Here is a 16578-nt window from a genome sequence, read left to right on the forward strand (position 1 = left end):
AGGAAATACAAAAAGACAGGTTAGCGGCATGCCCAGAGAGGAAACTGTCTCTTATACACATCTAGATGTGTATAAGAGACAGGAGTGTACTGCGTTCTTTAACGTGCACATGGCCCATAATGCACACGGGACCAACGGCTTAAACGTCTCATCCGAAAGACGGTGTGCTATTGTAACTTGTATTTCAGCCCTCTAGCTGAAATACAAGGACAGGCAGCGATGGGAATTGAACCGGAGACCAGAGATCTCCACGGTTCAGCGCACACACAGCGGCTACCACCATATAAGCCGACTGAGCTAAGCTGCTCTCCAGGTGTTGACTTAGTGTTTAATGACTCTAGTGTAATAGAATGTAAACTGTCTGATGGACGAGAGGAGAGGGTTGAGAGCAAGATACTCTGAGACGGCGTATTTAGCTGTCTCTTATACACAGAATACATAAAAATGAGCTATATACCTAATGTGTGGTTATGAAGCAACCAATAATACATAGAAATCACCAAAAGATCTCGGGTACTGTTGCAAAGGTCCCACAGAGAAGGACAGCCTAAACGAACTTAAACTTGTGTTTGTGGGGCATGCGCATATTGCTGGCCATGTTCTGATTGGTCAGTTTAATTGACATTTGGGAAATGTCCATTCCAGGTATTTGTGTATATTTTGACAACATATTCAATAATACATACACTTTTATAAGAATAATGACTTATAATCGTTATGACTAAGCAAACAGAAAATATTTTGTTACTCACTAGAAGCAAAATATCTTTGACGTCAATATTGGGAAAGGTTGGTCGAATACGTACCTGCAAACATATTGAATCAAACACAGACATTAAAAGAATGTCAGATGTAAAGTCAAATACCCACTGCCCATCTCTTAATATTTTTGTATAAATTATAGATCGCCTAGATTCATGTAAATAGTGGAACTGATGGTATAATCAAAGAACTTAAATAGCAGAAGAATGAGCTGCTCCGCTTATTTGCATTAAAATCGATGGAACATTGGCCCTCATGCGGTTGCAGTAAAATTTGAACATTTTACTAAGTGGAGAAATTACAGGAAACAAACAAACCAGAGCGGCGCCTTTATTATTACTATATAGCGCCGCCGCGCGGATGCAGTAAAATTTTTCTCCGTGTACCCACAATGCATTTTGGCCGGATGTTCCACTATTTTGGGAAGCTGCTCTATCTTCTGCTATTTATTATCCTTGGTATAATATACTGTAATAACGCCAATTGATCTTGCGGCACCAACAAAAAGCAGGAATTCCATATGGATATTGCTCCATATTGCCAATCGGTCGCCTTTCTTCATTCCAATGGATAAAAGTCCTGTAGCTAATCGTTCAACCTAGAAGAAAACATTAAACAATTTATGCCAATCCATTATTTCCAATGATAATATCTTATCACCAGTGTGTGAACGCACGCCCATGCGTTGAGCTAAGACCCGCGGACATCACTGACATATATTTTTGTAGGCCTATAAAAAGAAGTGCACTCACACACCTACAACAAAGCTTTCACTACTGGCGTTCCTAACCTCAGAAAAAATAACCAGTTTTTAATCCGATTATCGCCGAATTATGGGGCCCATACAGAGTCACGCGCCGAATAACGCCGGCCTACTCTATTCGCCTAATTCTAAATTCACCGCAAGTAGTTTATACTATGTTGGGTTGAATTTATTCGGTGTAAACACAAAAGATAGCCCACGAAAGTCTAGAAGAAGACTTATTTCCAGTGGGGTACTTCTGGTGGTGATTGGGCAGTACACCGGAAGACAATCCCCTACTCTTTTCCGAAGAGTGTACTGCGTTCTTTAACGTGCACATGGCCCATAATGCACACGGGACCAACGGCTTAAACGTCTCATCCGAAAGACGGTGTGCTATTGTAACTTGTATTTCAGCCCTCTAGCTGAAATACAAGGACAGGCAGCGATGGGAATTGAACCGGAGACCAGAGATCTCCACGGTTCAGCGCACACACAGCGGCTACCACCATATAAGCCGACTGAGCTAAGCTGCTCTCCAGGTGTTGACTTAGTGTTTAATGACTCTAGTGTAATAGAATGTAAACTGTCTGATGGACGAGAGGAGAGGGTTGAGAGCAAGATACTCTGAGACGGCGTATTTAGAGGATGGGGTGGGTGGGTACGCATGCCTCTTTTCCCTCCACAAAAAGTCGCGTCCTCTGCAGTCTCTCCCACAATGAAAATGATCGTATAGTAAATTATGCTAAAAAAAGAAGTTAAAAATCTCCTGATATCAATTTATCGTGCGAGCTAGTCCCTCGATTCTCCACATCATCTTCGCACCACTCCCACTCAATCAGAACCCCCTACACCCCATACTATCTTCGCCCCACACCCACCCAGTCATCACCCCTACACCCTTTCAAGACTCCTAGAGATACGTCACAACCAGAACAGAACTGAATAAAAGTAACCACAATGTACTGTGAAATTGTCAGCATAAACCAAAGTCAACGAAAACCATCAGTCAGAGCATAGAGAAAATAGAATATTTTCTCTAATGGTCATCTGACATATCAACTTATCGTGCGAGCTAGTCCCTCGATTCTCCTCATCATCTTCGCACCACACCCACCCAATCAGAACCCCCTACACCCCATACCATCTTCTCCCCACACCCACCCAATCATCACCCCTACACCCTTTCAAGACTCCTAGAGATACGTCACAACCAGAACAGAACTGAATAAAAGTAACCACGATGTACTGTGAAATTGTCAGCATAAACCTAAGTCAACGAAAACCATCAGTCAGAGCATAGAGAAAATAGAATATTTTCTCTAATGGTCAGAGGCCTTCGTGATATTATGCCTAGGCTTTTGTAGAATGATTCGTATTTAGCTTTTGTAGACCCGGGTGTGGACCCCGTTGTGGACGAATTTTATCAAACACACATGCTAATCCATTCCTATGCCCAGGCGATACACATCGGCATTTTCGGCTGCCGTGCTTGGCCTACGTATTTTTTAGCCTAAAATGAAACAAAAGTCTGGTTTATTAGCTTTAAATATTCCATATTATTGTGTGTGCTATTATAGTTCTTGTATTACATGAAAATAAAAGGGGTCAATATGTGCATGTAAGCACACAACCAAAACAAAACAAGGTGAAAAATAAACTACAGCGGACCGACACGATTTACGACCATAACGTTTAAGTTCTTTTCTAACTTTTACACCTAAAACTCAATTGCACACACAAAGAGAATGATATGAAATACTGTCCACAATTTCCCACCCACAATTTCCCACCCTTACCCTATTATTATTACGAGTTAATATTTCGTAATTACGAGATAATTATCTCGTAATTACGAGATAATTATCTCGTGTAATTATGAGATATTCCGAGATACTATCTCGTAATTACGAGACAATATCTCGTAATTACGAGATAATATCTCGTAATTACGAGATAATCATCTCGTTATTACGAGATAATATCTCGTAATAACAATATAATATCTGAATTTTATTTTTTTAGTTAGCAGCAATACGCTTCCGTATATACATACCCGATCTTTATAGAATGCAAATGTGATTCTCTCGCCGTCTTCGGGTAAGACATACATTTCACGATCTGGATGTTCATTAACCCTCTTCTCAAGCAGCTGATGCAACGTAAGTCCAATGAGAGGAGAACTGTGATTCGAACTGGCATAGCTGATATTCAACGACACCTCCATCTTACTACGACGAATTAATATTATCCGTAACCAAAAACTTAAATGAACGCTCTTCTGCAGTTATACTACCAAAGCAGGAATAATTGGACAGTAATCTGCATCCTTGACCTATAGTATTTGACTAACAGTTTTATATATTGCCTTTGTATAGTCACCATTCACAAAATGCGTTCAATAAGGCCAAATAAAAAAAAGTTCTTGTTTAGCGTCACATCTCAACACAATTTTAGGTAGTGAGGGGCGATTTTTTTTTTTATCAATCTACAGTATCAGTATTCCACGAATCCCCATTGAATAAGATGCTACGTTAGCAGTGTCATGCCTACCAGTATGCATAGGCCGAACTTAGATTGAATAGGCTACAAACTTACACATGCCCACTAATAATATATTACTATTTTCATCATCATGCATAAAAAAAAAAAAATACGTAATGTAAAAGCACCGAACGTAATGTTAAAAGGGCCGAATAGCAAATGCGCCGAACGGACAAGAGCCACCAAAGGCAGTAACGGCGTTCCATATTAGGCGGCCTAGCTAGGCTCCCTACAGTACTAGCCCCACCAAGGCCTAGTGAATTAAGTGCGTACTTGCGTAAACTCGAGACAACTACAGTACTATGGAACGCCGTTACTGCCTTTGGTGGCTCTTTTCCGTTAGGTGCATTTGCTATTCGGCCCTTTTAACATTACGTTCGATGCTTTTACATTACGTTCGGTGCTTTTACATTACGTTCGGTGCTTTTACATTACGTTCGGTGCTTTTTACATTACGTTCGGTGCTTTTTACATTACGTTCGGTGCTTTCACATTACGTTCGGTGCTTTTTACATTACGTTTGGTGATTTTTACATTACGTTCGGTGCTTTTATTAACATTACTTTCGGTACTTTGAAACATTACGTTCGGTGCTTTTATCATTACGTTCGGTGCCTTTGCCACATTTACGGATCTTTTATCATTTGGTGTTTTTTAGTTTTACCTTTCGGCCCTTTCATCATTACGTACGGTTCTTTTATCATTCGGTGCTTTCATGACATTTGACATCGGGTTAAGTGGAAAAAATCAACGGCTGTGGGAACGAGGCTAGTGGAACTTGCGCGCTCCTTCTCTCTTTCTTCGTGCCGTCGATCGTTGACAAGCGAGGAAAGACAATGAACGTCGGTAATAGCCAGTGAAACCGAGGAAACGGCGTACTTCCTTCCTCCCGCTTGGAATTGGCCAGTTTTCCACGGCAGCTACCTTGTCGGGATCTGTGGATACAACCTCCGCCGAAACACGATGGCCAAGATACTGTACTTCCTTCTTTAAAAAATGACATTTCGATTTCTTTAGCTTCAGGCCGTGACTACGAAGGCGATCGAATACTGTTTGGAGGTTCCGTACATGTTCCTCGATTGTTTCGCTAAATACATTGATGTCGTCTAAGTAGAGTAAAAGATCAGTAAAACTGAGATCGCCAAAAACAGTATTCATTAGGCGTTGAAATGATGATGGAGCGTTCATAAGCCCAAAAGGCATACGGGTATACTCAAACAGCCCAAATGGAGTGGTGAATGCTGTCTTGTGTTGGTCTTGTTGGTCCATCTTAATTTGAAGGTACCCTGATGTCAAGTCTAGACTGGAGAAATATTTTGCCTTGCCGAGGGAATCGAGACTTTCATCTATTCTCGGTAAGGGGAACGCGTCACGAACAGTCTTGGAGTTTAATTTTCGGTAATCGACGCATAGACGCACGCTCCCGTCTTTCATTCGGACGACAACAATAGGTGAGGCGAATGGGCTTTGACTTGCCCAAATAAATCCTGTTTGCTGTAAATCCTTCACGTGGTCGCGAACTTCCTTAAAGTCGGATGGGGAAATGCGTCTGTACGGCAATCGAAACGGCGTTTGGTCTATTAGTGGGATTCTGTGCACCACAGTATTAGTAAAACCTATGTCATTGGGATGACTGGAAAGAATGTCGCTGTTCTTCTCTAATATGCGTCGAATGACGTCCGGTTGACGGTCGGGATCGTCAGAAACTTCCTCGTCACCGCTAGTAGTAGAAACCTCCATACTGAGACAGACATCCTTCGCATCACCACCTTCAATGTTAGATATTACAGCCAGGTTAGCTATACACGTACGTCGCCACAGTTTGATTGGTTGAGATGAGGAGTTGACAACGGTAACTGGTACGCAACCTTTCGAAACTTCAGCAACACCACACCCGGCTATCAAATCATGGTCACGTGAGTTAACATAAGAAAGTATAATACATACTCCAAGTATTGAAATACACGCCATCGTGTTGGGATTCAATATTTCGACATTAATTATGTCATCATCAGGAATGAAAAATTATCCATATTAGCAAGCTTATATGCACTTATACACATCTAGATGTGTATATGACATAGCAGTGATTTAAACAAAAGATCAAAGCATTCTTACTCTAATGATCAAAGATACCTACAAAAACAAAGAAAGCTCTTTTGAAGCTCTGAGCCCATTTTTAAGCAAAGGGTGTAGTCTACGTTTAGCGAACGCTTCTTTAAACAATAGGATAGACCAGTTTCGGAAGCTGTCAATAATGTTAGTACTAGAAAATATTAAACCTAATTTATTACTTACATTACAGACGACATTATCATTTTCAAGTATACCCTGTAATCCTAAAACAAATTGGAATGCCTCACACTTTTTAACATGATGAAATATAACACTATCAGATCGTGAAGAATGTTCTTTAAGTCTAGTTATTAAGCACCTATCTGTCTTACCAAGATAATCACTATTGCAGCCTGGAAATTTAAAATGATAGACAACAGAACTTCTGTGCTCCTTAGGGGTTTGATCCTTAGTAGATATAAAATGAGAAACATTTTTATACTGCCATAAAGTTATGAATTTTACCTCTTTAATTAAGTGTTTCTTTACCTTATTTAAACATCTACGTAAAATGAACTCACCTGGTTTTCCTAGATAAGGCAATCTAACCCAAATCTTAATCAAGCTATCATCAGTAGGCCTATTTATACATTTAGGTTCATTAAATTTCTTAAGTACATTATTAACAACTTTTAAAGGGTACCCATTCCAAGACATAAACTTCCTGATGTTACTAAGCTCTGTTTGAAGTTTATTAGGAGTACACAATTTGTGGGCTCTAGAAACTAAACTACGAATCCAGGAGATCTTATGGTTCCATGGAGCAAAGCTATAATAATGGACATATTGACCTGTATGTGTATTTTTACGATATATAATCATGCTTCCTACCCTGTTGTTAAATTGTAAATCCAGAAAGTGTACTGTGTCACAGTTTTCAAATGATTCAAAAGTAAAATTTATCTGTCTATGAAAAGCATTGAAGTAGCTTAGAATTTGCGGGAAATCATTGGGCTTAGCTAATACTAGCGTGTCGTCAACAAAACGAGTATAAAACTTAATAGTACCTGATTCAATAAGTTTAGGAACAATAGACTCTTCTAGTTCAGTCATTAAAATATTAGCTAAAACTGGGCCAAGAGGCGAACCCATTGAGACACCATCAGTTTGTTTATAGAATTCGTTATTACACGTAAATACAGTTTTAGTACAGCAATCTCCAAGTAGTTTCCTTAGCGAATTTTTCTTAAGGTTAGTAGATATCAGTTTCTTATTGTAAACCCTATCAAGAATTATATTAATTACCTTAGTAAGGGGAACATTTGTAAACAGAGATTCAAAATCAAAAGATACAAATTGGTAACCTAATTTAAATAAATTGTTTGGTATAGCTTTAATGCGGTCAGCAGCATCAAAAGAATCTTTAAGGACAAAATCATTAACCGTTAGAGGGCCTAATAAGTTTGATAAGAACTTAGCTACTGAATAATAACAAGTACCGGTAGTGTCAATTATAGGTCTTAGGGGTGGAATATTATCAAAATCTTTATGTAATTTGGGTAGTCCATGGGCTCTAGCAGGCATGGTTGATACTGGACGAATTTCTTTGTATTCAGTTTCAGTTAGTTCATTTCTATTAAATAGTGTCCGGAGGTAGGCTTGTAAGGAGTTAAGCTGCGTGGTTAAAGACAGTTCCTGATGTTACTAAGCTCTGTTTGAAGTTTATCAGGAATAATCAGTTTTCTTCATTATCGCAACACCATTTCCTTTATCAGGTTTAAGAATTACATACTTATTACGTAAGATTTTTAAAGTATTAATACGTTTGGCATCACAATTTAAATTTCTGTTATCAAAGTCGAGAAAATGACATGTCATAGCACGAATTGAGTTCTTAATTTTCTCACGTTTAATGAATGATTTAGGTAGGGCATCAGCATTATTAAGTTGTTTCCAAATTGATTCAGCATAAACAAACATATCAGAGTCCTTAGGTCGTGTAGCTAATCATTTACGGATACCAAATGTTAAGACAGATTCTTCTTCCTTAGATAATGTTTCGCCAGTTAAGTTAGTAATTATATGTTTAGGGTTCTTACACGTTCCATTGATTATTGCATGTTCACGTAGAAGGTTGTTAAATTCACGCCCATGGCGGTAAGATACCTTACGCATTTCCTTATCTACAGTAGTCCTAACATGATGCTTAATTACTAAGGCACGTAACCATGTAGTAGACTTAACGAGAGTTAACATCGTTAGTAATTTGTTCGACGAGTCCAGTAAATTCCCTGTCTTTGATCACTCTGGGTGCCTTGGCTGATACTACTCGTTGAGTACCAGGCGGTATTGTGATTGGGCGTCGCCCCATGTACTTGATCATGCCAATGTTTCCATTTTTGGTCGCCAAATCCATTCCACCAGTATTTACATATGAAAACGCTAAATGCCACGGAGAGGAGATGCGTCGAATTCTCTGCATTAGGGAACGCCCGTATTTCGTTTGGAAGACATCTCGGCTAGCACGAATAGCATTGGTACCAATTAAACATGGAATATTCCGCCTTGCTGAAGTTGTGGACACAACCAAGGCCGGTACTGTCTTGACTTGTTCTCCAAGTACTTGTAGATCGATACACACTACTCACTTGTGCGGAACAGCTTGTCCTCCGGCACCCTCAATAACGATATCCGTCGGTAGGATATCTGCCTTTGATAAAACTGGGTGTTCTTTTACAAATTCAGAGGTGATGGTTGTTACTTGGGAGCCGGTGTCCAATAATGCTACACATTGTTTTCCACTCACATGCACCTGACATGTATTTGCGTGCCCAACAATCTTGGGGCCCTCGTCGTCACTGTCCAAAATATTTAAAATCGGGCTCTCTTTCTCCGCACCCACTGGTTGTCCCTCAACAGCAGGTGATACTAGTTTAAAGGCTTGGAGCAGTATCGAGCGATATGTCCGTACTCGTGGCAGTTATAACACCTCACTTTTGGTTGGTTAAATTTTGGTTGAGGTTGTGATGGTGGAGATTGATACCTCTGATTCTTCTGAAATTGTGGGGGAGGTTGCGATGGCATGGGTTGGTACCTCTGGTTCATCGACGACTGATTACTGGTGGATTGTCCTGCTATTTCTAGTTGATGTAACTTATCCGATAAAACACGCTGATTGTCGATTAAACTTTTCGTAGCCTCGAGTTGCTTTTCCAGTGCAACTGTCAATCTATCAATCTGAGATGATGTGCTGGGTTTCTCAACTGTTTGGTTTAGTGAAAACGCCCTTCTGTCGGCGAGGATCTGTTCCTCTGAAATTATTCGCAATTCACGTCGCAACTGCGAGAACAGCATATCTCTTGGTTTCATAGGGGTCAGTCTCTCTCGAACCTTCAGATCAGTTAACCCAAACATGAACTGGGTGGTAAGCATTTGGTCACGATCGTCAAACGTTGTCGATTTTACCCGTTCTGCCTTTCGCAGCATGGCCTCCAATGCAATAGCAAAATCAGCCGCACTCTCTCCTCTTCTTTGAACGCTAGCGTAGAAATTAGCCATCGGTGACATTGTGGGGTTAGCCTCACCATACTCTAGAGTCAATTCTTCAAACGCAGCCGTTGCTTTCTTGCCGGCGTCGCCCCTTGCTTCTAGATTTAGTACTAAATCTCTGGGTCTACCTTGTGTATGGCGTATGACCTCACCATAGGCAGCGCTATCACTTAAATCACTTAACTTCTTTGACTCTATAAGGAACTGCATGTCCCTTATCCAGTCTTCTATTTGGTGGCCATTGTTGCGACCCGAAAACGTGGCAACCGGCTTTGTTTGGTGCGTAGTAATAACTCCAGAGCTTGGTAATTGCGACCTATCTTCCGCATCCGAGTAGTTTAGTTTCTGTACTGGTAGTGGTAGCGACTGTGTTGATCGATCCGATGTGGTTGGTGTAACAGGTTGTGGATCGAATCCTGCCATTTGCAGTGGTGTCAGATTGCCTGTACTGGTTGAAGTCCGGCCGTTTGGCTCTGCGTCGTAAGGGGTGAGTTGCGGTGGGCTTGCCATCACTCTGCTAAAGTATCAGGACTGTGCTGGTTTGTTTATTTTAAGTATTAATATTAATTATTATTAATGTTACTATAGCTATTATTATAAGGCCTACTTTAATATCGTTCTACTCTGTAAACAAAATAATCTTTCTCATATAAATTTGCGTCTGTCCCGGGTTTCGGCACCAAAATTGTGTGACCAGCACAACTCGTACAAGACGAGGAATTATCTAAATTGGTTCAATCACTGGACAGACAGAGAAGAAGACCGAATTTATAAAGCAAATCAATAAGTTTATTAAAATATCAAAAGACAAGTTAGAAATTAGTAACAGTTTCAAGGTCACACGTAAACTCAGTCGAATTCGAGAACGATCTTACCAAGGAATTAAGTTAAGCACATGATATTACGTTAGATATAAAGAAACTTTAACAAAATCGTTAATTAAAAGTAAAGTAGTTAATAATAATAAACGCTAGGTAAACGTAAATAACGCACCAAATGCAATTAAAGTAAATTAAAGTTCTACAGTAAGTATTATTATTAAAGTCTATATTATTGAGTTAATCTTAAATTACACGTTTTTGACGATAGATATTATTAAACTATTTAAAACAAAACTTTTTATTAAAAACCAACACATTCCTTCTACAATAGCAATTCGTTAGCTCCCATTAAGTTACGGTATCTATAAACAAAACATACATAAACGATGGTAAAGTAATTATCCCGAAGGCCAACTGAATAGCAATTAAGGTTCAGATTAACAACATATCCAACTACGGTGTTGGACATAGTATCTTATCTACAGTATTAGTAACTAAATAATCTACTGTTTCGTTGTGGATTAAATAATACCATAACCTAATATGTATATATATAACATAAAAATAATACGTAGTAATAATAATATAAAATGATCACTAGCTAGTTAAAAAGTCAAAACATTGCCATCATCCTAACACAGGACAATGTACCTCGGTGTATAATTACACAAGGTCATGAGAGGCAGACCTTTAATCGACCACAGGTATGCGAGTACCCTTGTATCGTTAATTCGTTCTGGGCTTACATACGGTATTCTATATACACATCATCAACATAAAATATTCATTAAAAAAGATAAAAATACTAAAGTAATATTACGTATGATAATGTAGCATATTATAATGTACTAAAATTAGCGTTAATTAATTATAGAAACCAATCGTTCTCATCCTGTCATTAATGTATCGGACACCGTGGTACAGTGTTCAACATAAACGTAACATTACTAAATCATTGAAATAACAGTTAAAAGTAAAGAATAAAATATAAAGTACATACGTTTTGTAAATGGTATTAAATGAGTGACGTCGGAAAATTAGTCAGCTGTATTTACAATGATGTTACCGGACCGACGTTTGAACTGTCACTGGCTGGGTCCCATCCACAAGTGTTATTTGATGAGGGTGACTATGAGGGCGCAATGTAGTACTTATTCAAAATATACCCTCACATACCCTCCCACTGCACTGGCTCCACCCCTGCTTCACGAATTGCCTTTTTCCAACTTGGGACCCCTGCAAATGTGTATCTTTGTTGTAATATAAATGCTAAGTTTTTATTATTTATTTGAGGTATATTTATTAAAAATTCAACATCAAAAACATACATAGCAGCAACAAAGGCTGAATTGAGTATGAATTAAGAAGTAAGAATAAAATATATATTATATAATATTAAAAAGGTAGACAAAATAAAAAGACAAAAAATAAATACCAATATCAAAATACGAGATAACCACAGAAGGAGCATTTCTAAAACGACCGGACAGTAAAGGGAGGGGAAAATAAATCAATCAACTGGAGGGGAAAATTTTGAGTTTAACTTTTATTTATTTTAATATTATGTAAGCCAAAAATGGGATCGGACTTGTTTGGAATCGTTTGGTTACCGGTAATTAATTAATTAATTAATTAATTACGTTTCTTTTATTTAAATAAGCCTGCTTCTTCATATCCGGAATAAAGAAGAGTCTCCCTAGTTATTTTTGTTTTCAATACTAGGTCTATAGTGATAATCTTATATTTCTATTTGCCCTAAAATACCACCCAAATCATGTGGAAAAAAACTAGAACGTACCCTTTCCCTTTCAAACTTAGGGACAAGAAAATGTAGATCCATGTGTTCTAATACTATTTTGATTGATCGAGACATTTTTGTTTTCGTTTTTGTTGTTTTTGTTTTTGTTTTGCTTTGTTTTTTTATTTTGTTTTGTTTTGTTTTTGTTATTAATTTTATCACTAAGATAATCACATGTCGAATATGCTTTTCCACAAGGCTCATTCCCACAGCCGTTGATTTTTTTCCACTTGACCCGATGTCAAAGGTCATGGAAGCACCGAATGATTAAAGAACCGTACGTAATGATGAAAGGGCCGAAAGGTAAAAGCACCAAATCATAAAAGAGCCGAAGTGCGGCAAAAGCACCGAACGTAATGTTAAAAGCACCGAACGTAATGTTAAAAGCAACGTAAAGTAAAAGCACCGAACGTAATGTAAAAGCACCGAACGTAATGTAAAAAGCACCGAACGTAATGTAAAAGCACCGAACGTAATGTAAAAATCACCGAACGTAATGTAAAAGCACCGAACGTAATGTTAAAAGGGCCGAATAGCAAATGCACCGAACGGAAAAGAGCCACCAAAGGCAGTAAAGGCGTTCCATACAGTACAGGTACAACTCTAATACGAACTAACTGCAGTATTCAATCAGTGGCGTCATTGGATGACGGGGATTCCCAATCTTATATTAGGCAGCGTTAACTTCTGAGGGCGCACTCAACCGGTAAGCAAAAGACAGATTCGATTAAGCAAAATACAGAGGAACGTATAGGTACTGGTTATTTTTAGTTTTATTGTGCACAAAATACGAAAGCTACATGGATGAAGTTTAAATATGGTATTGTTATTTAAATTTATAAGGAATCGATAAAAAAATAAATACATTTGAATAAATTCATCTGGTTTCGGAGGTATCTGTGGATAATTTTCTTTTGTTTAACGAAGAATGTCTACAAAGCACTTAGGCCGACAGATAACCCTACTTCGAAATTCAAAATTTCTGTTCTGAACAGATTATTGGAAGAGAAAAAAAATACCCACATAGAAAAACAAAAAAATGTTCCCACGGCAAAGATCGCTTCATGTAATCAATAACTATATTTATACTAAATTCATAAACACGTTTAGGCCTATAGTTTTTTTTTCGGTAAGTCTAATCATATACATAGATTAAAACTGAATAATTAAATGAACATGATTAAATTAAAAGGGGTAGAAGATAGTATAACATTATAAATATTTTAAAAATATTCTTGCCAGAAATTCTATGTATGGGCAATAATGAAATCTTGAATAGAGAACATTTTCGGGAAACCTGGCAACTGGCAACTACCACTTGGCACTTCACGCTACGAAGTTACGAGTGTGTGCGCGACGCTTTATTTGACACTAGCTAGCTGCTCAGAGACAAGTCTTAGACCGTTGGAAGTACCCCAGCGAGTTGCGAGACGTTGGCGGCGCTGTTTCAATATAAACCCGATAAAATGGTCTATACAGGTTAACGCTTAGCTAATCTAGACTGAAAATTCTATTAAATGACAGGAACATAGTTTTCCTTAATTTGTATGCCTACACTGGTTCTCCAAACTTAATCCAATTAATACATTCTCCATCAGGAGAATATAGTGTACTGTGACGTTTGTAGTTTTGCTTCGCTATATAATACAATGTTTAATTTGTTGTAGAGCTTGCTCTTTGAGACTCGCACGGTCAATCTGAAATAAAATATATATGTAATATCAATTCTCTCTTCTCTTGCCATATATTTTGTTCCGATTACTTTTACGAAATTGTAAATGCAACACGTATTGTCCCATGAAAATAAAAAAAAATCATTGAACTAATTTTTCAAATTGATTTTGCTTATTTTAAAGTAACACAACAAATTATCAACTTGAACATAGAAATAAGTGTATTTAAAAATGTTTATCCATAATTATATAAAGACAATTCTAGCTGGAAGTGGAATTTTTTTCCAATATTACATTTATCATTAACCAGTATACAAATCAGGGCACACAGTTTTAAATTCAATATTGTCAATGCTCAAGTTATGCTTAAGTTGTATGTTTTTACAAAATGAGCAAGTTAGTTTCATTTTTTTAATGATTGTTTTTTGTAATCCAGAGGCAAAACATCTTTAAAATCTCTCAGACTATGATTTTGAGAAATAAAAGTAGTTTTAAAAATGCTTACTTTTCCAATATCATTTTTCGGGAATAACTCAAAAAGCAAAACATAACCAGGAATGCTTTCTTCAACTCTCACCTAATAAAAATAAAATAGAAAAAAAGGTGTTTCCCAAATTACTTTACAATAGGCCTATCACAATACAATAATCATAAAAATATTATAGTTTTCATATGTTGAGTAGATTATAATAGTGGATTGTAGTTGATTATCTTGGTACGGTAGTTAAGATGCTAGTCTTCCAATTATAGTTTAATTACCATGTTACAGGATTTTTTTACTCACAATAATACAACAACTCCATTCTCTAAAAGTATAACATAATTTCATAGCAGTTTTGAAAAAAAAACTGAATTGTGAAAGAGATGTTTACATAATATATAAAGCATAAAAGTACTTAAAAAAACCACAAAATTATAATATTCAAAGCTCTCAGTTAATATTCGCTAATCTTACATCTTAGTGAACCCTTTCTGTGTCTTTCCTTTTATGCCCTTTTTCTGATTAAATGTCTAGGGGTTTTTTTCTATAACATATTTTTATCTTATTTTAATGTACAATAACATATCAACAATTATTTAATTATTTAACTATTTGATAAATTATGATGTTTTGTCAATACTGTAGTTCATTTGTGCAATTTATGTTTTTTACTTCTTTTTAAATGTAATCTTTTAATCTTTTAAATCTTAAATTTGACAAGAACTTTGAATATATGTTGGCTTTGTTTGTATATAATAATGAGACAACTTTTAATATTTGAGACTTAGAATGATATACAAGAGAGACTATGTCAACAGTTTTCCTGTGTGTTATTTTGTGTGGTGTAAGCCTGACTGAACAGAAATTTTTAAAATAGGATCAATTTTTTGCAAATATTTTCAATATATAGTTGATGAACTTAAACCTTACTTTTATATTTTTGTATTCTATTTGTATGCTATATGTAAAGCGCCTTTGAACATAAGTACCCATGAAAAGGGCGCTATATTTGGTAAATAAATAAATAAATAAATGAGTGGGGGAGTGAGGGAGTGAGTGAATGAATGAATAAATGAATGAATGAATGAATGAATGAATGAATGAAGAGAGTCATAATAAGAATAACATCTAAGGTCTGGCTTGTATTGTGAAAGGAATTTCCACCAAAGAGTAGGAAAGTACTTTGTCCATGTGCCTACCCACTTCGTAGTGAAATAAGTGGAAAATGAAGCTATGAGAATTAAACCAGCAACACACAGGTTTTATGCTCCATAATAATGTACACATACATAAGGTATGTATTATTATTATATTGAACAAACCTACTTTTGATCATAACATTAATTTTCCCCAAATGTCTATGAGCATAACGTAGTTACTAACCTTTCCAGTTAGATACGTGACAATCTGATCTTTGTCAATGCTCGCATTCTTCTTTGTTCTATTTTTAGGAAAAAAAATGGAAGTTTGAAAGAATGTTCGTTTCAACATAAATCGAGTTCATTTGATGCTGGACTAGGCCTAATGCTTAAAATTAAATCTAACGGACAGTTTAATAAGCAGTGGCGTCCTTTTTTACACCAGTCTTAAAACAATTCTGAATGGATGTTATTGTATCCAATCCACAAGTACAATAAAATCCTATCAGAACCATGAATTATATAGTCATGAATAAGGCCTATGTATAAAGTAAAGTACATACAAACTATTCTATCACATATTAGTCTTACACACACCTTACACATATACAAATGTCCTCTCCTAGGCGATCATCTGGTACCCCAATCACCTATCATAACAGAACATTGCACCACATTATTAGAAATCAGTGAAAACAATATAATGAACTTCACTATAACAAATCAGAACAGGGCCAGCATACGCATTTTGTCCCACAGGCGGGCCGACAAGCACACGTGTGTTCTAATAAACGCACGTGTTTGCGTTACATGGTATATTATTATTCCTTATTAAGGGAGGGGCTTAGCGGAGAGGTCCATTTAGCAACAAATGTAGTTTACAGGTTAAAGTTCAACAGAAAACGCAGGAGTAGTAGGTCGTGTGTTCACGGAGCTTCGTTCATTCACTATAAACTTCAGTCAATTGTTAATTTTCTTCCTACACATCCGTTTAATGAGTATAATAATATCCTA

General features: G+C 37.0%; 2 protein-coding genes across 4 annotated transcripts in view; both read right to left on the bottom strand.

Annotated features, from left to right (window-relative positions):
- Window positions 1-3837, bottom strand: part of LOC117104021 (medium-chain acyl-CoA ligase ACSF2, mitochondrial-like) — a 20984-nt gene extending 17147 nt beyond the window's left edge. The window contains exons 1-3 of the mRNA XM_033244670.1: window positions 3561-3837; window positions 1232-1360; window positions 753-806 (exon numbers count right to left, since the gene is read on the bottom strand). Coding sequence (XP_033100561.1) covers window positions 753-806; window positions 1232-1360; window positions 3561-3731 — 354 coding nt within the window. The 5' untranslated portion in view covers window positions 3732-3837. The remainder of the gene's footprint in view (window positions 1-752; window positions 807-1231; window positions 1361-3560) is intronic.
- Window positions 3838-13026: 9189 nt separating this feature from the next.
- The window catches only part of LOC117104025 (medium-chain acyl-CoA ligase ACSF2, mitochondrial-like), a 23408-nt gene continuing 19856 nt past the window's right edge, over window positions 13027-16578 (bottom strand). For 2 of the 3 annotated variants that reach the window (XM_033244674.1, XM_033244675.1), the window contains 4 exons: window positions 16162-16214; window positions 15809-15866; window positions 14450-14521; window positions 13027-13968 (listed from right to left, as the gene is read on the bottom strand). In XM_033244674.1, the coding sequence (XP_033100565.1) occupies window positions 13909-13968; window positions 14450-14521; window positions 15809-15866; window positions 16162-16214 (243 nt within the window). In that variant the 3' untranslated portion in view covers window positions 13027-13908. The remainder of the gene's footprint in view (window positions 13969-14449; window positions 14522-15808; window positions 15867-16161; window positions 16215-16578) is intronic. The other variant, XM_033244676.1, reaches the window with a different exon arrangement.

This window comes from Anneissia japonica, unplaced genomic scaffold (genome assembly GCF_011630105.1).
Source record: "Anneissia japonica isolate Jap-2015-1 unplaced genomic scaffold, ASM1163010v1 scaffold288214_len167563_cov143, whole genome shotgun sequence".
In the NCBI taxonomy this organism is placed as follows: Eukaryota; Metazoa; Echinodermata; class Crinoidea; order Comatulida; family Comatulidae; genus Anneissia; species Anneissia japonica.